Below are 24,547 nucleotides of genomic sequence, written 5' to 3'. Positions count from 1 at the left end.
CCTCTCACGGTCCCAAGGAACATGTGTTCCAAATTTCATTAAGATATCTCAATTTTTACTCAAGTTATCGCTTGCACGGACGGACGGACGGACAGACATCCTGATTTCAACTCTACTCGTCATCCTGATCATTTATGTATATATAACCCCATATCTAACTCTTTTATTTCTTGGTGACACAAACAACCGTTAGGTGAACAAAACTATAATACTCTGTGCAACATATTGCGAGAGTATAAAAACAAAAAATCTCTAACATGAGAGTAAAAATTCATCCACACTTTACTTAGCCAAATACCAGGTTTCCCATTACGCTATATGTTATATATCGCCAACATTCCTTAAAAACTCTATTTGCTGTCAGAAAATGTCCAAATGGATGACACTGGGTTAATCTTCTCTTAACACCCATATACACAATTTATGATTTTAGCTCCAAGGGAGATTTCAGAAAGTAACTTCCAGTAATTTGGTCCAAAATTGATCCTTCGATCGATCGATCCTAATATAGATACTTCAGTCTCTTCGAAGTGAACAATCGTTGCAACATCTCCCCGTGGGAGGATTATACCTAAATATCTTGAGAAGATATGTTTGTTGTTTTTGTAGCGTCAGTAAAAAATCTCCAAATACCGAGATAGCAGTTCTTGGGAGAATCAAAATCTGAGTCAATTTCAGTTACCTAGAGCCGACTTACGTAAGAACAGCTATAGCCGACCAACTAGTTTGTGAGAGACAGCTTTGGTGCTTTGTTTACTAGAATCGTAACAAATTTGAGTTAATATCTAAAGAAGTCCTCGATGTGTTCAAATTCAAGATATACGATCCAACAACGAGTCGAAATTATTAAAATTTACTGCCGAAATTCGGAGTCAGTGGCCCTAATTTTAAGAGCGCTACGTCTAATTTATGGTCGACTCATTTCCAGTTGAATGGCTTTGTTAATAAGCAAAATATTAGTTTTTGGTCAGGCAGCAATCCAGACGTACTCCTTGAGTCACCATTGCATCCCGGAATAGATACGGTTTGGTGCGGTTTATGGGTCGGCTGCGTCATTGGGCCGCATTTCTTCTGTGCTAATCCAGACTATGAATGGGAATCACTACCGCTCAATAATAACCGCATTTTATTGGCCCGAATTGGATGATATGGACTTGGACAATATGTGGTTCCAACAGGACGGCGCCACAAGCCACACGGCGAATATCGCTATCTATTTATTGAAAACCAAGTTTGGTGAACGTGTTATCTCACGAAATAGCCCAGTCGATTGGCCGTCTCGGTCGCGCGATTTGACGCCGTTAGACTATTTCTTGTAGGGCTACGTCAAGTGTTTGGTCTAAGCCAACAAGCCAGCGATGATTGATGAACTTCGTACGAATATCAAACGTGCAATTGCAGCAGTATCGGCCCATTTATGCTTGAAAACCATCGAAAATTGGGTTCAGCATCTGGACTTCAGGATTAAAGATTTTCATTGATATCCCGTTTTTGTTTTATTCAAAAAATACTTTGGTAGCGCTCTAATTGAAAAACTCTTTAGAAATATCTATGAAATATAATTTTTTATTAAGATTCATGTTAATAAATTTGTTTTAAAATATTTTAAGATTCTATTAAAAATATAGGTTATGGTTAATATCATATTTACATAAACACCTCTTAAATGAAGCAATCTGAAAGAAATTATTGTTTTTATATAAAAATATAGAATAGCATATTTTTGAAATCATCCATAGTATTATAGAATTCCTCAAAATTTGCTCAGTTGCCCTTATCAGCGCTTAGTATTAGTGATCTTGGTATATCAGCATCAGGGACGCGCAAGGAAACAGCAGATTCAACCAAAGATGAGTCATTTGCCAACTTTTTATCCGTATTTAAATTCTGCATTTTGGATTTTTCTATATTGGAAGTCACTTGAGATGATTTCGTAGAATCAGATTTGCCTGTAGAGTGCGACTCATGCGTCAGCTTTGTCTTTGCATCGATTTTAGTATGAAAATTAGCTTCAACGACACCTTTATCTAGTTTACCCTCCTCCATCATGCATATGGAGTCAGTATTTGGCAGCTGACTTGAGCGTATTCCTTGTTTAGCCGCTTCCCTTTGAGGCAGCATATCGCGTATGCGTACAATATCCTTCTCCAGTTGGCGTATACGTTGCCTCGAGTGAAGCATAAGCTGTTGCACATTTCTCTACGTTATAAAAAAATTTAATGATTATTAAAAGATATATACCTATATTTCGCTTGAAATTCATTCAAACCTTTGCTTGTCGCAGTGATTGCTTGCCGGCTGGCGGTACTTTGCGTCCAAGCGCTTGAAAGCCAAGCTCGACATCGTCGACTAAACGCTCCATTTTCGCTTGTAATTGCTTATAGTAGTAATTCCAACCGATCAGTTGCCAAAAATCAGACACTTTCTGTAAGCTGTTGTAGAGAAATTAAAAATTTTCAACATTTTTTTTTTTAAAAATTCAAATAATTTACCTTTTGTTATTTTCTGCATTTTGTTTATTGAATGTCAGAAATTGCTGGAATTCGCTAGTTGTAAAGCGCTTGCAGAATTCCAATAAATTGTTTTTGTTAAAATATCTACCAGCCATCAGTTATTGTAAAATATGTTTGAAAAAATATATTTTATTGAAATGTGACTCGCTTTTCCGAATGGATTTTTTTAATTGACTTATAAGTCATAAAGATTGACAATCTTTAGTAAAAAAATATTTGTTTGATATTTTGTTTTCATGGTTGCCATGGTGATTTGTTTTTTTTAGTATAAAGAAAAATTGGATTGAAAGATTTGACTTTCTTAGCTCTAATATGTATAGTTTATGGCCAAAAAGAAAATATCCATAGGGTACTTTACTAAGGACAAAACAAAATATCTCCTGCCATCAAACAAACAGTCAGCACATTCGCGTCTTGGCTCCCACGCCACTGTTGACAGTCATAACTTTAAGTCGTAGATAATTTCGTATACTTGGGAACAACCAGCATCAACATCAGCCTCGAAATCATTCTTGCCAACAGGTGCTACTTTGGGCTGATTAGGCAATTGAACAATAAAGTCCTCTCTCGACGAACCAAAATCAAGCTCTACAAGTCGCTTATCATTCCCGTCCTGCTTTATGATGCAGAAGCTTGGACGATGGTAACATCACATGAGACGACACTAGGAGTTTTCGAGAGGAAAATTTTGCGCAAGATTTATGGTCCTCAGAACATTGGCAACGGCGAATACCGCAGACGATGGAACGATGAGCTGTGCGATTTATACGACGACATTGACATAGTTCAGCGAATACAAAGACAGCGGCTACGCTGGCTAGGTCATGTTGTCCGAATGGACGAAAACACTCCAGCCTTGAAAGTGTTCGATGCAGTACTCGCCGGAGGAAGCCGAGGAAGGGGAAGGCCTCTACTCCGTTGGAGGGACCAGATGTAGAGCGACCTGGTTATACTTGAGGAACTGCGAAGGAAAGAGAGAAGTGGCGCGCCCTCATCGAATCGGCTATAACCGGCTAAACGGTTTCAGCGCCGATCACATACATACACATTTTACTAATGGATTATAATAGATTCCCAACAATATCAACTATTGAATGTTATATACAGCCAATGTTTCATTTCCTATAAAGTCATAGTACCAAAAAATAGAATTTGATATATTTAAAACAAAATACTTATATTTATATTATATTTAGGGTTATTTTGAATTGAAATAATGGTCATAAATGTATAAGAGACCCTCTCCTCTCTAATTATCAACCAGAAATTGATATTACAAAGCCTTATGCAAGCTCACTCCATTCTTATGCTTTGGAATTTAATAGCAAAAAAGTGAGCCCTGCTTTTTTGGCAAAAAAATGTGTATTTGGATAGCAACAAACATATAAAGATGAAATTCTATTCTATCTTTAATTGATGCTCTAGTAGTATACAATTCGCCACTGTCCATGGTCGGACCAATTGGAAACAGCTCACACATCACACTGGAGTGCCACTAAAAATATGACTTTCGGTTGATAATGAATATTTTGGGTGATACATATGGAAGCTAAGGCATGGTTACTTATCCGATTTAGCTCATTTTGACATCTGATCATAGTTTGGTTAATTGAATTCACGGACTTAATTCAATATAACCTTAAAACTGCCGACTACAACCGATGTACCTCTCTGTATATGGAGGGGAGAGAAAAATATTACCCGATTTCGAATATTTTTAGCTCATTGATATCCAATACTCGTTACTGCCATTATACCGTTTTATGGAAGGTGGTTGCGGAATAAAATCTTTTCTACCATTTTGACGGTAAGGAAAGGCTAAGTTCGGGTGCAACCGGATATTTCATGCTCTCGCAATTTATTCCTACATTTTATTTAAGATAACAAACAATTCGACCCATATATTCGGCATAAAGTTAGAATAACGAAAATCATCATAAATAGTATATGGGGACTGAGGTAATTCCTAGACCGATTTCACTCGTTTTCACCACCAAGATACAATATACCAAATACTATACGGTCACTTAATTTTATATTACTTATAATTAGGTATATGGGATCTGGGAGAAGTTATAACCCGATTTTAACCATTTTTGGTACAGAGACAAACTGTTATAAGAAAAAAATTCAGAGGGAATGAATTACATTAAAATATCTGAGAGATTTACCTATATTTTCAGTGAAAAATTACCCTTAGGCTCTGAGTTCTTCATGTTCGATATCAGAGGCCTTGTAAAGTCATGTTCCGATTTTGACAATTTTTCCATAAGTGATGTCACAGCTCAAATACAGTATTTGTGTAAAGTTTTATTCCGCCATCTTCATTGGTTCCTAATTTATATATTATAAAGTGAACGAATCAGATGAAATTCAAAATTGAGTTATATGGGAAGTAGGCGTAAATATTCCACCCGTGTCATCAGGGTGGCAAGAAAGTGTTAAATACCGAATTTCATTGAAATCGGTCGAGTAGTTCTTGAGATATGGTTTTTGACCCATAAGTGGGCGACGCCACGCCCATTTTCCATTTTGTAAAAAAATCTCAGTGCAGCTTCCTTCTGCCATTTCTTATGCACAATTCGGTGTTTCTGACGTCTCTCGTTAGTGAGGTAACTCATTTTTAGTCAATTTCAACCTAACCTTTGTATGGGAGATTGGCGTGGTTATTATCCGATTTCTTTGATTCTTGGACTGTATAAGGAAACGGCTAAAAGAAACGACTGCAGAAAGTGTGGTTTATATAGCATTATTGATTTGCAAGATATATATGGGGGCGGGGTCACGCCCACTTTTCCAAAACAATTACATCCAAATGTGCCCCTCCCTAATGCGATCTTATGTTCAAAATTTTATTTTCATAATTTTATTTATGTCTTAGTTATGACACTGCATAGGTTTTCGGTTTTCGCCATTTTGTGGGCGTGGCAGTATACCGATTTTGCCTATCTTCGAAAGCAACCTCCTCAGGGTGCCAAGGAATGTGTGTTCCAAGTTTCATTAAGATATCTTAATTTTTACTCAAGTTATCGCACGGACAAACGGACGGACAGACAACCGGATTTCAACTCCACTCTTCGTCCTGATCATTTATATTTATATAATCCCACATCTCTCTTTTACTTATTGGTGACACAAAAAACCGTTATGTGAACAAAACTATAATACACTCTTTAGCAACTTTGTTACGAGAGTATAAAAACGATGTTCTTGGCAAGTTTTGTTGGCATCGATTTAGATTTTTAATCCACAAAATTTCCTCTAGTATGATCTTATATGATCTTATTTTTTCGTTTAACGGTATTTTCTTGATCTACTAGTACTACATCACAGTTACCAGCTCTTGCGCTGTTGCAAGATCCTTCTGGTACAAGATAATTCTCAAGTGGTATAGGGAAATCGTCGCCCTCAGTAAAGTTCATTTTTTCCTAGTTATAAGGTTTCTAGCCTGGCCATTGTCTCATAGAGATATACGCTGTCAGAAATTTCGTGCGCTAGATGCAGAAGCTGCTTGGAGGATGACGAGGTGGCATCATTCCAATATTTCCTTCCCGAGTTTGCGAGTTCTGGTCCAAAATTTCTGGGATCTCACATTTTGAATACCCTGGCGTACTGGCTGATATATAAGTAAGAACCCTATGCAGATGTGTAGTGGGTTCTTACGTTTTGTCAAGTCTACTTTATGGCGGTTTGCCCTTTATAGTCGAAGTATGTCTTCTTCCTGTGGGTAACTGTCATACAACCTAACCGAACCTAACTTAACAATACATACTCTTAAATTTTACAGAAATCAATCATTATCATCATCCGTATAATTTTGATTTTTTCAAGCCCACATCTATCTCGACAAACTGTTAGCTGTTATGAAGAACCGTTAGTGGAACAAACCGGATTTAAATTGCGTTTTTATGACTTTTATTACCTACTAAAACACTTCCTACTCATTGAATGCAATAAATAACTGATTTCCTTACTTTATCGAAACTAATTATTAGAGTTTTTATACTCTACACAACTGTTAAGCAATTTAACTTTCTAATTGCCACCATGTAGTACGCATTAAGCCAAAACGCTAAGCTTTAGTGATTCCCTCGACTAAACTGCATTGATTGCAAAAAGCACTTAGTGGAATTGTAACAAAATGTTTGGATAATAAAAATACTTTATTGCCAACGCATGCATATTCATGCAACAACAAACACGCAGGAGAGTAGAAAACTACAATGTAAACCAAATTTCCAATGCATTCAATAGAAATCAACAATTGAATACATTTACTTTTACACCGCTAAATTGTCACAAGAATAACAACAACAGAAAGGTATTAAATCAAAGATTTGTAATTAAAATTAAATGCATTGTAACGAATGCCAGCACAGCAACAACAAGTGACAATAAACATAAAAGCGGCGCAAGAAAGAGAGAGCGGAAGAGAGGTAAAAAAGAAAGGTACCATAAAGTATTGGTACGGGGTGGCGAAGTTAATTTACAGTTAAAAAATAGTTTGTGTGTGAGTTGGGTGGCAGCACAGGTAATAAGATTGCTTTTAGAACCCTTTGTGGGACAGCAAATTCCGAGGAGTTGGAGAGAGTTTTGTATATAACTATATAGTTTATTTATCTGTGTACAAAATGAGAATGAAACAGCGAAATGATATGCCTAACGAATAAAACAACCCTTGCGCATGCGTCACTAATGTCAACACGAAATTGACATCTGGCCGAGTAACAGTGAGTAACGACGAGATATGTGAAACACAGTTAGACTCACGAGTATCCTAACTGCCGAAAGGCAACAGCTGTGCTCGCAGTTTTGTTTGTTTTTACTGTTAACAACCCCCAATCAACAAATGTACAAATATCGCTCAACGCAAGCATTTTGACAGTTCGCACGCTCTCTGAATCTCACTCTCTCTCTCTCTCGTTCAACACTCACCTATTGGAATTGGCACAAATGTCATATTGTGCAGCGTTGAAATTGAAATTTGTGCGGCAGTGAAATTAATTTCTACGAAATATTTTTGCAAAACTTTCAAATTTTTCTATGAAAACTTAAACGGTTTGCGGTGAAAAGTGTCAATAATTACAGTTAAGTGTCGCTGTCAAGCGGTGTTGTGCGAAATTTGCATGAAATTGTGCATTTTCACTGTGAAATCGTGCAAATTGTCGTGCGTGTGCCAGATTCCTATGCGTGTGCGTGTGTTTGTGTTGCGTCGCTGCCCAGTGGGTTTTTGGTGCAAACAAAACGCTGGCGCTTGAAAGCCTGCCAAGCAATTGTGTGTGTACTTGCACTTTCGTGTGTTTACCTAAAATCACAATTTGATTAAATAATGGTGGGAGAAAATCAGCGCTAAAATCATGAAATGAAAAAAATCGATTGAACCAGTGCATGGAAAATACTATCGAAAAGCTTTTAGGTAACAAATTTTTTTTTTAATTTCTCCGCTATTTATCATTGTTTTTGCATATACACACATAACAGGACAGAGTTGTATGTAACTGTATTCAAGTATGTAACTGTATGTTTATATTTTTCAAAATGTTTGTATGTCTGTGTGTCACCTTTCCTTTTCATGTGCCATTTATTTCATCTTTTTGTGATTTTATGTAATGTTTCGTTTTGGTTTTTGCTGTTTTGAAATATATTTTTTTAAGGTGTGTTTACCTTGTTGGTTCACCAACGGCATTGCCAACAGGACATTGCCCATGAGCAGCACTTAATATGCTTATAGGCTTTTAGTACGTATGTGAGTGTGTGTCTTTGTAATTGTAAACATCCACCAGCAGAGCAAAATTGCCGAAAATTCTTGATACAAGTACTGAGTTTCAATTTCAAATGTAGAAGTGATTGTCCTTTATATATACATACATACATACATTGAATCTAGTATATATGGATATGTACACTGTCAGTTGAATTTCATGTTTGATTGGACCATTTTTTTTAATTTTTTTCTTGAATTCCAATGTCAGATAATCGAAAAATATCTTCAGATATTTTTAAAATATTTGAGATATCCTTTTTATGCATAACTATGTATTTATGATAGTACTCTACGTGGCCTAGTGTAGAAAAGTGTACGTTAAATCCCTTCAAAAATTAAAATCAGTACCCAATTATAATGAAAAAAATGTATGTTTATTACCAGTTGACCCAAGCCAAGTAATAGCAAATCTTTTACAGTATATTTATTTTGAAAAATCTCTTCTTATAAAGTCTCTGAGACGATTAAAATTTGTAAATATATTTATTTGTTGCATAGTCCATGGTATAATAATGATAGTAGATCCTTAAAATACTAATTAATGATGTTGCTGAAATTCAAAGAAGAATTGCCCGAACTTTGTTTGAAATACATATTAAGGGGTTAGGGGGTTTTTTTTGCATTTTCGTTAAGAGTAAAATCTTAAAAATATTCTCTGAAAATTTGAAGTTGATCCGCTAATTACTTTTCGAGTTATTCGACAAATAACAAAGAGCGCTCAAGCTCTCCAACACACTAGTGTCAAACTTTATCTCAAAACTATGTTTTTTGAACTGGTGACAACTGTAACTCGATAACGGCTCAGTAGATTTTAATGAAATTCATACAGCTTTTAGAATACATAATAAATTCAGGCCTGAACCGAAGGATTTTTTTTTTAATTTCGATTTTTTAAGACCAATTAACTGTTGATTTTTTCGCGAAAATATAAAAAAAAAATTTTCTTGAGGCCACCATCTTGTTAATTTTTGAAAAAAAAACTTCGGATCAGGCCCATGATTATCTATTTATAAAACTAATTTTTTTTTATCCGATTGATTTTAGATGAATGATTGTCACCACAATTTATTGTTTTTTCAAATTTTCGTGACTTTAAGCCAAACATTGTATAATAATCCCATATTATTACTTTTGTAAAATAACATGATTTAATAGCAAACAAAAATTACTGAAAACTCTCATTTTTTCGTGTCTCTGACTACCCCTCATTAAACTCATTAAAAGATCTTTCCTAAGATCTCGGTATGAAATATTAGCTCCAAAGTTCGTCCATTTTTTGTCTGTCTTAGTGTTGACCCAAAAAGTTTGTGAATTTATTCAACAGTATCACTAAAAAGATTTCTTAATGTATTGTCCATTTATCATAAAATTGAAATATTAACTACCTCAAAATATGATAATTTCTTCGATTCAATAAAAACGACTTGCATTCACTGACTACTTATATGACAATATAAAACTGGGAAACATTAGTTCAAATACGTTGCAACAACCAGATACAAAATAATAACGATACAAAATAATAACGTAAATTTTTGTTTAATAATGATAATCCACTCGTTTTTTGTGACTTGAACAGAATAAAGTGTTTATTATGTAAAAATTGCCACAAAGGCAGACAATATCTACAGGTTTGTTCTATCACCTATAGTTTTTTGCTATGAAAATTTTTGTTTAAAAAAGAGTACCAAAGAGTACCTTAAAATGTTACTGTCGATGTTTTTCGGCGATATTTTGTTTTTGGAGTAACAATGTCCACCAGTAATCGGCTTCTCCATATCACAAATGTCTTGGTGGAACCGTTCCCAAAGTTCGTCACTTATGGCCCCTAAATTTTCGGTGGAAAAATCCAGATGAGAAACTAAGTTTAGAGGAAAGGAGGGAATAGACGTCAATCACGTGGATCATTTTTCTGTTCTGGAGCGTTAAACAAAATGTTAACTTCTGAACAGTATGTAGTATACTCTTCTCTTCTTGAAGAAAGCAATTTGTGAAAGCCTTTTTCTGTAAAAAGTAATATTTACATCACTTTGGAGAAGGTACCAACCTTTTAGTCTGGAAGCTAAAAGTTCAAATTGCTATTTTGAAATTAGCGGTCTGTAACATGGTCTTTAGGTTCTCTCCATACCATTGGCACTGCAAAGGGCTTTTACGATTTGAAGCTTTTAACCGAGCTGTTAACAATGTTACAGTACCGGCTAAACCGAATAAATTACCGATCGTATGAAGATATGAGATGATGCAATATAATAAAATTTTATGTATTGTAAAATCTTAAGCCGCAGGTTACAGAATATATGGGTGATAGAAAAATTATGTTTTCAGATTTGACTTCAGTATATCAAACTGCATTAGAAAAATCTTAACATTTTCATGTCACAAATTATGTGTCTATCAGTGTAATTTGACATTATATAAACATATTTTGCACTGATTTTAAAACATCATCAAATAAATCTTAAATTTCAACATGCTTAAACAGGCGGAAGCATGTAGAAATTTCTTGCCATTGTTGCATTTAATAAAAGGGTTACGTAACCTCAAATTTAATATCCATTTTGTATAGCAATTTATAAGTAATATTCATCCTTCATACTTGCATTTTTTGGTCAAGTTATTTCGAAATGTCATAATACTCGGAATAGGCAGTCTAAATCAATTTGTCATATTATCGATTTAGCGCCAATGAATTTGACATAATTGAAGCCTTGCTATGTTATATATTCTACAAGTTACCACTCCAAATGGCGGTCAGCTACTTTTTTCGGACAAGCTTTTTGGTCCAAATATACCTATTTCATTTGGTTTATACGAAATTCAAGTAATAACTATGTCGGTTTGTATGGGAATTCTTCGATTATATTACATAGCACAGCAACAGATATAACCTGAGGATTACGGTTCTGAACTAAATAAGTCAGGCTATCTTGCGAAAAGTGTGTAAAATTGTACGTAATGGACCTAAGACTTGATCATAAAACAGAAATTCTGTTAATATACTGAATGCCATAGAACTTCAGCACAAGCAACGTCAAAGGAGTAAAAATTTCATTACTGTTTTAGTGTTTTGTTAATAGAAGTTGAAGCGAAAATTTATTTTAATATTAGGCTTATATTGAATTAGGTAAGAATTAAGATAGTTAATTTTGAATAAAAAATTGAATCGAATTCTTAGTGTTAATAAAATTTGTTTAGGCTAAGAAGCCCATTTTATCGTTCTAAGATGAGACATTTAAAAAGATTTGCATTACGAAATGTGTAATATTTAGAAGCAAATTAAAATTAACAGCCTGCACTAAAATTTACTACTCTACTCTAATACCTTTTGTATATTTATTGTGTGTATTTACAAACAGTAAAGTATACCTTTAGGCGCTTTGGCGCTGTTTGACACAAATTTTCATTTTTTGTTTCAAAGTGAGTAATGCGAACAAACATTTACAACTTACATGCGATGAAACATTTAAAATGCTAAAAAAAAATATTAAATTTATTAATCTCTTACATAGTATGCAAACTCGGCAAATATAAAATATAATATTTTTCGTTAGTGACTTAACGCACAGCTAAAATGGCTCAAATGCGTTGCTATGGTTTATTATGCTATTTTTGCGATTTTTGTAAGCGGATTTAAGATTTTTTAAGAACACACAAATGCATTAGGTTGACAATGCGATTAACTGAAAAGGAAATATAAGTAAATTTCTACTCAATTTAGAAGCACAGAAATATCACTAATGCATTTAAGAATATATTTGGTAATACACTCCTTTCGCTAATAAACTCGTTAAAGTCGCCCAAACAATAAGACAATATTATTAGGTTATTTTGTAATTCAATAGTTACCCTAGCATCCGTAATCAACTGTCACATTACTACTAAATTTATACATTTATTCAAATGTACATATGTATGTATGTATGTATAGAATAAATTTCGCTACGACAAATGTTCGAACTATTTACAATATTTGTGTTTCCCACGTAAAATGGCAGCACTTCGCTTTTGGCGCCACTTTCTCACTCCAATTTGGAAGTATTTGCTCCTTCGTTATTTCCTTCATTGAGTAGTAACTTGTTCAATATCATCTGCCACAATCACCACGCAACTGACCATGTGAGAATTTGAAATATTAAGAAACTTTGGTCCCTAGACATTTTATTCGCAATATCTCTAACCTGATCTCCACCAAAAGTTGTACTCTGGAGAATATAATACTATACTTTCCATTTATTGTTGACCAGATGTACCAAACCAAACTGAGATCACTAGTTTGTAGTTTGTAGGGGAAGGTACCGAACCCATATGACGAAGATGGAATCAAAAACAATTATATAAGAACAGTGGTTAAGCCACGCTGCAGATTATTTCCGATCTCATTTTGAGTGCTATATGAAAGAAAAAGAGATGTTAGCTTAGACTCAACGATTTCATCGGCTCCATCAGAATTCGACGAAAAATCGTGATTTTGAATCAACTGTGCTCTCTTAACTCTTTTATCTTCCTTTCTTTTTCTCCCTCTATTTCTGTCTCTCTTTCTTTTACTTCTTTATGCTGAAAAACTGAATCCTGAAACCTAAGACACATGAACGTCGAATTCCCTACAGGGCCACCATTTTCCACTATCAACTCCTTTCCCCACCTCACCACCTATCGTTAGGTATATCTTTTCGCTTGCCTTAAAGTGTACATACATATCTACTCATCTAATAGTACACTGTTATTCGCAAGTGATTTTATGCTAATATTATGGGTCATTGGGATTTGCAAACATTTAAGTGCTTGTTAAACATTTCATTAGTGTCGGTGTGCAAATGCCCGCGGATAACATTTTATGCGCCGTTTGCAAGTTGAACATGTGTACCGAACATAACTGCGTATATTTACATAACCACTTAGTACATATAAACGAATACAATTATGCGTGACACGAAGCAGCAAGCGAGCCAAGCGCTGTTAACTCCTTCGAGCGGCTCTTTTTGTTTCTCTACTTACGGCTTATTTACACTAACACTTAGTGTAGTTACTATTACAGGTCTGGTCGTTCAATATTATCGTTCTACGGTGTAGTAGTTCGTTCGTTGCTGTCTAAATTTAGTTATAACTGTAAATGTGAGTTGTAAATTTTCAGCAGGTGTTTAACCTAACTTATTTCCTGCTTAATATTTTATGTTCGTAATATTCCAGTAGTCAAGTGGATTGGTTTGCTGAATTCGTGCGCCGGTAATTTGAGTACTTTGTTTAACTGTTAAACCTACTTTTGATTACTTGAGCTAGCTTATATTCGTTCTGGGTCCCTTCAGCATATGTACTTATGTAGGATTTACAGGCTTATAGCAATAATTTTGTAAGTAAATGGCTTTAGCAGCTTTGTAGGTCTTGGGTGCTTTTCCAGGTGGTAATCAATATTGTAATCATAAAGTAATGTAACTTTCAAATATGTAACTCCCTTGTATAGAAACATTTTGGTTTCATTAAACCAAAGACGACTTTGTGAAGCAAAAAACGTTCTTCTTTCTAAGGCATTTAGTTCAATATCTGGGATGATTATATCATCATTAATTATCGGTGAGTAAAATGTGAACTCGGCATTAAAATACGCTTCCTTTGCAAACATATTCGAGCGGAAGTCAGAATTCTATCCCTCAGAGAGAAGAAGTGAGGAGTACAGAAAGCGACTTTTTCTTCGAAAATTCAAGAAACATCTCAAATAGAGTCAAACGGCAACCAGACAAATAAGGAGATCCGTATGTAGTTTAATGGTTATGATAGTAGAGGACGTAACACAAGTAGAAGATTTAGAGATCTTTGAGGGTATATATTGTTCAAGTCATTTATAAATATTTGAATATAGAGCAGACGTGAAAAACCTTAGACAGATCCTTAACCTGGATCTGTACATGGACTTGGACCGGAATCCGTTCCACTGGAACTTGAACTGGATCTGAACCTGGATATACACCTGACCTTGGATTTGACCATGGACCTGGACTATATGTTGGTTTTATAGTGAGCTGTTAGGGTTGAAGTTACCAAGAATGATAGAAATATTAACTCCCAACACCTACTCACAGTAAATTAAATTGTGAAATTTAAGAAATTCCAAACTTTCTTTAGATCCATCAATATGTTTAGTAGTTCCCACTTAGTGTAGGAATGCATTAATTTTTAACGTATTAAAAAATGATTGATATCGAATGCCAACAAATCTAAGAATATCCTCCAGCTTCTACTGCAATATTTGAAGCTTAAAAAAGCTATCAACTCAAATATATCAAACAATTCCCATCACACACGTCGCTCAAGACATTTTTGCACATGTGCCACTGACATAATTTGCCAAAAAAAGAAAATGCGCGAAAAATGTGTCAAATTGTCGGCGTCAAAATAAACCGTTATGAAGTGAACGAAAATAGCAAGCAAAAAATAAAAAATAAATGAAAATTCAAAGACGCAGTTCCCCTATTTTTAAACGGTTACAGCTGCTGATGAAGGGGCGTCTCGAATTTATAAAAATAAAAAAATTACAGCTATGAAGCATATATGTGTGTGTGCGAGTGCTTCGTTGCTGTTTAACAGCTGCTGTACAAATACGAAATTTAATGAGCAAAAGCTTTCAATTTTACTTTGAAGTTTGCAAAATTGGTTGGAGAAGAGGAGGCTGTATGCATATACACATATGTATGTCATGCATATACTCATATTTTTGATAATATACACTTAGTAAATGTATACATGTACTATATGGTTCATTGTCCTGTAAAGCTATTAATCTGCTTCATAAACATATGTTGACTGTTGCTGCTGTTGAATTACTTTATTTATTTAAGTAAGAAATTATTTGTATTTAAGTAAAGAATTTTTACATACATTACGAATACATTTATATTCGTATGTGTTCATGATTACTCTTTTGGTGAACCGAACTGTTGTTGAATTTTTTGACTTCCGTAGTAATCAAATACAACTTTTCACATTTGTTTGATTGATTTCATAAATCTTCAAAAATATTGCCTACTTTTAGGATCATGAAATACTCGTCAAAAAGTAGAAAAGCAGTATAATAAGTTGATTTTCATTTCTATAGCTTTCCACAATCATCTATTAAATCTTTTAAATTCATTTAAGAAAATAATCATTCCGAGAAATGTGGGTTCGAGAATAATGTAAAGGATAATTATTTTCATTTTTCAACAAATCCTGGTTAGCATTATGATTTGTTGAAAAATGAAAATAAAAGTGTATCCTTTATCAACAGCAGATCAAATTTTCGTCTGAGTGTCATGGAGCTTCAGAAATAATCTGATAGACTAGATACTCGCAATGCTACTAATCAAATTTCTATGATTTCAATTTAGCTCCAATTTCCGATATATTCATACGCAGTTGTACACAATTACCACATAATATCTATTTTTGTGCAGATAGTTAGCGGTTCTGCTCTTCGTAAGGTCCTAGAATATGATTTATATGGAAGATTAGTTCCTTTTCGACACCATTCCCTTAATGTAGTGTTCAAAACATGAGATAACTTTTCTACAACTCTCGTTTAAGGCAGTAGTCTGCTTTAGAAGCCGAAAAAAAGCGTTTTTTCTAGCAATTTTTTTTTGAAAGGGAAAGAAATGATTGCGGTAAACGGAATTTTAAGACGATAGTGTACTATATTTAAGGCTTAAAAAACAATATTTATTATTAAAAAATATTGAAATTTTTTCAAAGTTGTAAGTATTTTTCTGAAGCGCCTGGAGTCTGCACTTGTAAATCGGTGCCGGTGATGGAGGTCGTGCGACGCATCTGCAACAGTCGAACAATTTTTTTTTTAATTTTTATAAGTTTCTTTTCTTTATGAACTAAGCAAATACCGAAGAAGTTATAAAATTACAAATTTTTTCGAAGTTTGAAAAAAAAATTAACTTTTTTAAGAAAAAAAAATTGACTTTAAGTTTCAAAACAAGTAGTTTAAATAGTACTTTTGTGCAACTTTTTTAGTTCAAATAGAAGATAATTTAATTTTTTTTCGATCGGACATATATTCTTTTTGCTATCGCTGGCACCGTTTTCTAACACTTGTGAAAATGAAAACTCGAGAAAACGCGCTTTAAAGCTCTGCCTGAGCATTCGCACCTGCTAGACGTTCGGTCACTAAAACTGCTCTAGCTTCGAAAATATGTCGAATAGGCCTCTGGAATTTTCAAGACATATTCTTGGATAGTTTTGGATGAGATTTAAAACAAAACAAAAAATTGATTTTTTGAAGCCTGTAAAGCAGACTACTGCCTTAAGTTCTCGGAATTCATATCATCCGTTAACCGAGCTGTTAAGCTGAAATTGAAAATCGTCTCAACGTGTTTGTGATAAGTCCAAAACACTTCGTCGATATACGAGTATGAGGAGTTCATGACCTTTACACAGATGTTTAAGTGATATATAGGTGTTCCATGCTAGTGAGATTCCCGTATTTTTCAAAATCAAAACTAACCTCACTTTTGAAGTGAACACGCTGAACTCGATTACCTAGGTTTTATTCTTGGTTTTTGCAAGCTTATCTAATCTTATACCATAAGACAAGCTTATTGTTCAAAATAAATAGACCATGATGGAGTAAGTAAAACTTTTTACTAGGATATATTTAGTAAAGCCTTTTACAAAAATCTTCATACAATATAATTGAGAATATTCTTATTTTTTTTAAATTTATGACTCTGAACAATACAAATGTCCCTTTCATTCCCAATTATCTGCATTTGAAATTTACACGCTTCTCAAATCATTAATTTATTTTTATGCCTCTCTGATATTCACCCCCTCACTTTTATACCTTCAGTTTTTATTCTCATAAAAAACGCTTAATTTTTGTCAATATGAAAGCATAAAAATATAATAAATGAGCTTACCACTTCCTCCTACCAGATATCACTATGCTCCCCCATGGTGCGGTCCATCGCGGAAACCACCACCCGCGGCAATACTGGCAGCTCAACCGGCACATCAGCTGCCAAGCAAAATAGGTGCGTTCACTCCATCTCCGCTTTCATTACCTGCCATTTAGTCGGTTAATTCGTTAGCGTGCTCCAGCTGTGACCACGACGAGAAGATGTCAATTTGCCAAATATTTGATGGATGCGGTTGACAACCGTCGCTGGTCTATATAGCCACCGACTTGATGCGTGTCCAATAATGATTAAAAATGCGGCTAACGGAGTGGTTGGGGCTGTCTCATGCTGACTGGAAGCGTGATGATTTGAGTGTTTGGTGTGGGATGAGACATTGTTTGGAGTTTTAAGAGAAATGGTCAGAACTTCAGATCTTTTTTTGGGAATAATTTATGTAATTTTGTGGAACAAATAGACGAAATTTTATTTGAATTAATATAAAATCTTTAAAAAATTAGTGGAAAATAATGTCAAAGTTCTCTCAGCGGAGAAGTCTATTTTCTCTCTGTGACCTTTGAACCCAAACTGTATCTCAAAATATAGAAAAACCAAATATTTCGTTCTCTCACACAATATTTTCCCATTTAAACCACAAAATCACTTGTTGTTCTATAGAATTCACATAACAGACACAACAACAACAACAAATGCATTACTGCAAAAGCTCCATAAACAGCTGTCAGCTTTGCCATTGTTATTGTGCAAATGAAGCGCTGTCAGCTGTTTATAAATACACATACGGTGCCTTACTGCATTTGCAGCAACAACAACTACAATAACGAGAAAATGCAAGTCAGTTAAACGGCAAAATGCAAATTCAAATGTGTTTCGCCTCCACCACACATAAGCTTGTTTTTGAGTATGCGTGTCTGCGCTTAGCTATCGCATTTGTGGTTGAAAATATTTTCCTTATTTATAAATGTCATCGTCGAGTTGTTATTCTTCGCATTTTTATCTGCTCAGCAAAGTTTGCAGGTTTATCTGCGACTGCTGTCAGGCGTGCTGAGTTGACTTAACAACGAATTGCAAACGAGATTGTGTGGTGTTGTTGTGGCTGCACAAATACGATTTAATTATATTGGGACTAAGAAATGGCGTAACGAGTATTTATTTCTAGAAATGGGGCATTCTCTGGAAGAAAACGTAGATTAGATTCAAGTACGTGATAATTTTAAATAAAAAACTAAAACCAAAAAAAAAAAATTAAAAATTTGAAAAATACAAAAAAATTAAAAAAATATTAAAAAATAAAAAAAACAAAAAGTGATTAAATGTCTGATACGTTCACGTCGTTAATCCTGGGTTACGCTAAATTCTGATAATAATAGTGCATAAATCAATGATTTTTCATCATGTTCTGAGTTGGTTTTTTATTTGTAGCTCATACAAATATTGCTGTCTCAAAATTCCCTTTGGGGGGTAAAAAGGTGATGAAATAACGAACATTTTAAGATATTTTCGAAAAAAATCGAAAGGGGCATAAGTTGTTAAAAATTCCAAAAAAAAATTTTTTTTTTCATATTTTGCTATGAAATATTAATTTTAAAAATTTTTACGATATACAGTTTCAGAAATTCTGTACAAAAAAGTCATATGGTGTTTTAAAATCTGTTCATTAGATTTAAAGTTATGGCGGTTCGAACATTTTTTTACAAAAAGCTTTGGCCTCTTATAATATGGCAACCCCGCGTTACACAGACCTAAAACCATATGTTTTATTTTAGGTTTTACATGTACTATAAGATATATAATTGCCAAAGAAAATAAAGAACTTTTTTTTTCAAGTGGCTTTTTTTCCAGAGAATGCCCCAAATATAGAATTGCATAAAGCAGATTTTTTACACTAGATTGCAGGAATAGTATGTAATCGATAAATCAAGCTTTTAGCTAAGTTCACCAATAGTTCATTTCCTTTTTAGTTTGGGCAAATTGACCAAGTATTAACAACTAATCTATGAAACCAGTTAGTATCTATCTCATTAAATCCCTTTTTATGGTAGAATGCAGTCACTTCTGGCTTCAATTCGCTGTACTAGGTAATGCTTTCAAATAATTCCTTGTGTGTTCCATATTCGTTAAAAGGTCCACACATCAATCGCAAAACCTTACTCGAAAACACTCCACGAGTAGTAGTCATTAGAATGTGGGAATATAGGGACTCTTGAAGTATTCATTATATTTTCAGTTTTAGAAAGATTTTACTTCAAAATTTAATTGAGTGTCCATCCTAGCTCAAAAGGGTGATCCATTTAGATAATCCAGCGATTGAGTCCAATTTTCGACCACTGGTCCGAGCATTTCGACTGGTAAATGGCGAATGACGTGCGTGATGTTTTACTCCGAGGCCTGAATTGAATCGGGATTGTCTGCACAGACTTTAGACTTTACATATTCCCACTGGAAAAAGTTTACCGGTGTGATATTACACGATCTTGGTGACCAATCGACCGACCCAAAACGTGAAATTATCTGGTAACTGAAGTATTCTCTCAATGCGAAGCGTCGCGTGGGAAGTGGCGCCGTCTTGTTGAAACAAAATGTCGATAACGGTCGCCATTTGCAGTTATGTTCTTACCGGCATCATTTTTGAAAAAACAAAAAATGGACCGATGATTCCATGGACCCACAAACTACTTCAAACAGTTGTTTTTTTCTGGATGTAATGGCAGCTCTTGAATCTCTTCAGGAAGAACATAACAGCTTGACACGACTCACGCGTGATCTATCAAAATAAAGCTATTGAAAGATGTAAGGAAGGGCTAAGTTCGGGTGTCACCGAACATTTTATACTCTCGCAATTTACTTATTTAATTTTATTGATATAACAAATAATTTGACTCAAATATTCGGCATATCTATGGATAAAGCCCACTGAACTTTGGAAACCCTAATATTATGTACATGGGAGATAGGGAAGTTAAGACCCGATTTCGGGCACGGAGACATATTATTAGAAGAAACATTTCTTCAAAATAGAGAGACTTACATATATTTTCAGTAAAAGATTTGTTAGAAGCTCTGAAGCTCATATTCGATATATGGGGTCTTGAAATCTTATGAACCGATGTTGGTGATTTTCAGAAGGTTGATGCCAATCTTTAAATGTAGTAATTTTGCAAAGTTCTGTTCCGATATCTTCACTGGTGCTTACTTTATATATTGTAAAATAAACGATTCTGATCGTCTTCAAAGTTCTGGTATATGGGAAGTAGGCGTGGTTGTGAACCGAGTTGGACTATTTTCACAAAATAGGAGATATGGAGAACCTTTGTATGGGAGATGGGCGTGGTTATAATCGGATTTCCTCCATTTTTGGACTGTATACGGTAGTACGTAAAATAAATGACTCTAGTTTCCTTGATATAGCTTTAGTAGCTTACGAGATATGTGCAGAAACCTTAGTAGGGGACAGGGCCACGTCCACTTCCCCAAAAAAATTACAACCACATATGCCCCTTTATAGTGCGATCCTTCATACCAATTTAGTACAATAGCTTAATTTATGGCCTAGTTATAGCTCTTTATATGTTTTCGGTTATCGCCATTTTGTGAGCGTGGCAGTGGTCCGATATGGCCCATCTTCGAACTAAACCTTCTTATGGTGCAATGTAATACGTCTTCCAAGTTTCATCAACACCAACCGTTATGTGAACGAAACTATAATACTCTCTTTAGCAACTTTGTTCTGACAGTATGAAAAGTACCTCTACTTGGATCACTCGATATTATAATTAATAGCAGAGTTGCTTTGATTTACTTAATTGGCAATTATAACTGTCTGGGCAATAAATATAGATTCAGAGGTATAAAATATTTCTTTAAACTTATAATTATTTTCATTATATTAAATTTTTTATTTTAAATTGTTTTTTTCTCATATCACCAAATGGACTATATTAAAGCAAGTTATTAATGTAGTGATAATTAAAGGTTAATTAAGTACTCTAAATGTTAAATTGCAGACATTTTTTTGTTTTCTGTTATGAAATGCGTATGCTCTAGTGAGATCCTAATACTGTTAAATGAGGTGTTATTTACTCTGCTATCTCTCTACTTGCTTACATGAATAAATTATATTACAGTTATTGATTCCAAAGCCCTTTGACGGAAATAATATTTCACAAGAGTTTTTATTAAAATTGCAACAACCATCTAATATTTCACACCAAAATTAATTTCAAATTTTTTTATTCTCTTTCTCTCATTTTTAGGCGCTCGAGTGTCAACTATTCAACTAGAGTGAGCAAATAAAAACGGTGAAATACATTTGCAATTGCAATCGACATCAAAGTGTCACATTGAGAGTGTAAAAGAGCAGGTCAAGTGCCAACTGCCAACTGCTCGAATTGTCCATTAAGAATAAAAGTGGCGCAGAAGAACAAAACTGTAAACTTGAAGAAAAAGGTGATGAAAAAAATCGAAAAAGAATAGAAATTGAATGAAAAAGAATAGAATTTGAACGAAAATGAATAGAATTTGAACGAAAAAGAGTAAGAATTGAACGAAAAATCACGTGAAACAAAGAAATGGAAAGTTAAAAACTTTAGCAGCAATTTACAACAAAAACTAATTGTTGTATTTGTAGTTGTGTGAAAAATTTGTCCAGATTTTTTTGTTCTACCTGAGCAATCTGTTTTAAAAGCAATGTAAATTGCAGGAAAAAGGTGAAAAAGGTAGAGTATGAAAGTGTGACTCTGAGGCAAGCCGAAGGACAAACAAACAAAAGTGACAAAGTGCGATTGCACGGTTGCACGGAAAATAGTGCAAAACAAATGCGAAAGTTGCTGAAAACTAAATAAACTGCAATGTAAAGAACTTAAACGCTGCCACACACACACACATACAAACACACTCACTTAAGCGCCAGCAGAGAAAAGCATACTAACAACAATAAAACAACGTCAAGTGACAGCAAAATTGTTGTAAAAGCATAAGTAGTGAAACATTTGTTCAACATTGCCATATAATAATAACAATAACAACAAAAGCAACAACTAGCGACCCAAACGAAGCAGCCTTGCGGTAATACTGAACCATGGCAGCAGCTGCATCAACACCAACAACAAAAGCGCTTGCAACAAATGTTGCGCAATTGGAGCAACAGCATCGCCTGCAGCCATCGGCACAACCACAACGGCATCAGTGGCACCAACCACAATGGCTGCTGGTTGCCGCCATCATATTGACACTGTTTACCGTGTCCATTCAGGGCATTACCGAGGAGCTGTCACCAGGTAAGTGCACACAAAGCGTTAGCATAAAACCCACATGTTGACCCCCCCTTCACCTGTGTGTCCCTTGGTTTAAATGCGCTTTAAATGTAATGGTCGCGGCAATATATATATTTGTCCTCATGTCATGTGTGTCACTTTGGCACTACTCTTTTTTTCATGGTTTTGTTACTCATACGCCCCGTCGCACATGCAATGAACTGACAGGAGTAAAGTTCACTTAAGTGAATGTTTTTAAAGAATTAAAAGGCATAAAAATAAAATAAATAATATTGCACTGGTGGTGAGCAGACTAAAGTGGTGAATTCAAAGTCCGTTTTTTGTTTATTTTTTTGCGCTCAAAAGCAACGAATTCGGCACTTTGTGAAAGCTTTCCATTGCCTTAAGCTTGTAAATAGCTTTTGCAGCATTTTCCAGGCATATTCCTATGTTTGTGCATGCATATAGTCCCACTTTGCTTGACATGTGTCTTTGGGCGAAGGTTGCATTATTTATTACATCAACTTAATGGTGCTGTTTGGCCCAAATATCGACAGTTTGGTTTTTATCTTCATTTAAAGGTCGCTTAATTCTACTGCCTTCTTCTTGTATCTCCTAATAATTTTTACTGCAACTTGCAAATACCAGAGGACATGATGGTAATACATTTAATGAATTTATTAAGATGTCTTATGATTAGACTTTTACATTTAATCTTTGCTTATCACTTCTATGAGTCGTTTAAGTTGCATAAGGAGACTAGTGATTTAAGAAAGGTATTTAAGGATGTACATGACCTTCGATTACATACTTATTTCATGCCCTCTTAGCCAGAATTAGTATCCGAATCTACTTAGTAAGTCACTGTAATTCAATTCGTTCAATACTATTAGGTCTACAACTTTGCTTCCGCCGTTTTTTTTTTGTAAATTTAAGGTTTTTTTTGTCACTTACTTTGTCACTTCACCGTACGTATCCGAAAGCATTCGATGAGTCTCAGCCGCACATTAAAAAAAGAAAGCAAAATTTCCCCCAATTGTCGAGAATTCTGCTCAAAAGAAAAAAAAAAGTGACATTTTCAATTGAGAATAAGTTTGGGATGCAAACAGATCTCTACAAAATTTTGTTGGGTTAATGTTGACACAAATGTTCAAGATCGATATAAAACGATTTAATCGATTTAATCGACCAGTGCTTTACCCTAGAGACATTCCCGCAATGTTGACACAAATGTCTAAGATCGATATAAAAAAAATTGATTTAATCGACCAGTGCTTGACCCCAGAGACATATATTGGAAAACGGTGGAAGCAAAGTTGTAGACCTAATATGTTGCTCCAATTAGTTTGACAAACTATTCTAATTTTTGTTAAATATTGAGGTTATGTTTTTTTGAGATGTTTACAAATGAATATGAACTAATTTTCATTAAAAATATACTATAAGAAGGAGACCTCTTTATAAGAGACATACATTTTTGACCATTCCTAACTTTCGCAACACTACCATATTATACATACCTTAGCTCTTTGGAATACGCGATACTACTATTTATACAGATGCTTCTTAGAATACGTATTGCTATACCCAAATAAAACTTAGCTTTGAGCATTAGACAATCTTTAGTAGCTCCGTCACAGCTCTTCAATCCGTTGTGTTCGATCGGTAGTGAAGAACATTTCCCAGCTGATTATTCAGATTTGTTTGCGAATATGGTAATTTTAGTCCTTGGACTTGGATTACGCGGTGTGTTCAACAATTCACAAACAAATAGTCCTCTTTCTATAATGTGGCGCTTATGACAGCGCTTCTTCGCATCGTCGAAAGACACTTTCAGCGATTTCATCTCTGCTGCTGACGGCCTTTTAAGGTTCTCTTAATTTTTGGAAAAGTCCTGTTATTTTTTTAACACAAAGTAAAATATATAAGTATTTTTTCGCCTCTAGCCCCTAGCTGTGGTCAAGATGAATCTTCTTTTTATAATCTGGCCGCCACTCAATCACATTCATGCCTAGCATAAATGAACAGAATAATCGCTTTTGTTAGTTGAATCCTTGTGGAGCAATCTTTTAACGACCATATTGCAGTTCAGATTTTAAAATCTTTTTAATACAGCTTTACCATGGC

General features: G+C 34.5%; 2 protein-coding genes across 3 annotated transcripts in view; one reads left to right on the top strand and one right to left on the bottom strand.

Moving 5' to 3' along the window:
• Positions 1-24,547, top strand: part of LOC105218054 (semaphorin-2A) — a 250,973-nt gene that overhangs the window by 37,704 nt on the left and 188,722 nt on the right. Inside the window, exons 1-2 of one of the 2 annotated variants that reach the window (XM_054232838.1) lie at positions 7,478-7,929; positions 21,422-22,444. In XM_054232838.1, the coding sequence (XP_054088813.1) occupies positions 22,246-22,444 (199 nt within the window). In that variant the 5' untranslated portion in view covers positions 7,478-7,929; positions 21,422-22,245. Of the gene's footprint in view, positions 1-7,477; positions 7,930-21,421; positions 22,445-24,547 lie in introns of those variants that run through there. The other variant, XM_054232840.1, reaches the window with a different exon arrangement.
• Positions 1,547-2,703, bottom strand: LOC105218050 (uncharacterized). Its single transcript, XM_054232841.1, has 3 exons — positions 2,493-2,703; positions 2,270-2,432; positions 1,547-2,199 (listed from the first exon to the last, which is right to left on the bottom strand). Exons 1-3 carry the CDS (start codon positions 2,606-2,608, stop codon positions 1,765-1,767), a joined length of 714 nt encoding a protein of 237 aa, XP_054088816.1. The 5' UTR covers positions 2,609-2,703; the 3' UTR covers positions 1,547-1,764.

Source organism: Zeugodacus cucurbitae, chromosome 6 (genome assembly GCF_028554725.1).
Source record: "Zeugodacus cucurbitae isolate PBARC_wt_2022May chromosome 6, idZeuCucr1.2, whole genome shotgun sequence".
Lineage (NCBI taxonomy): Eukaryota > Metazoa > Arthropoda > Insecta > Diptera > Tephritidae > Zeugodacus > Zeugodacus cucurbitae.
The sequence above is the reverse complement of the archived record's forward strand: the minus strand, read 5'-3'. Positions and strand labels throughout refer to the sequence as shown.

Excerpts from the sequence above, each read along its gene's own strand:
- LOC105218050 (XM_054232841.1), bottom strand. The coding sequence starts at position 2,608 with ATGGCTGGTAGATATTTTAACAAAAACAATTTATTGGAATTCTGCAAG. Across the intron at positions 2,433-2,492 it reads AATGCAGAAAATAACAAAAG|CTTACAGAAAGTGTCTGATT; the intron begins GTAAATTATTTG and ends TCTCTACAACAG. Across the intron at positions 2,200-2,269 it reads AATCACTGCGACAAGCAAAG|AGAAATGTGCAACAGCTTAT; the intron begins GTTTGAATGAAT and ends TTTATAACGTAG.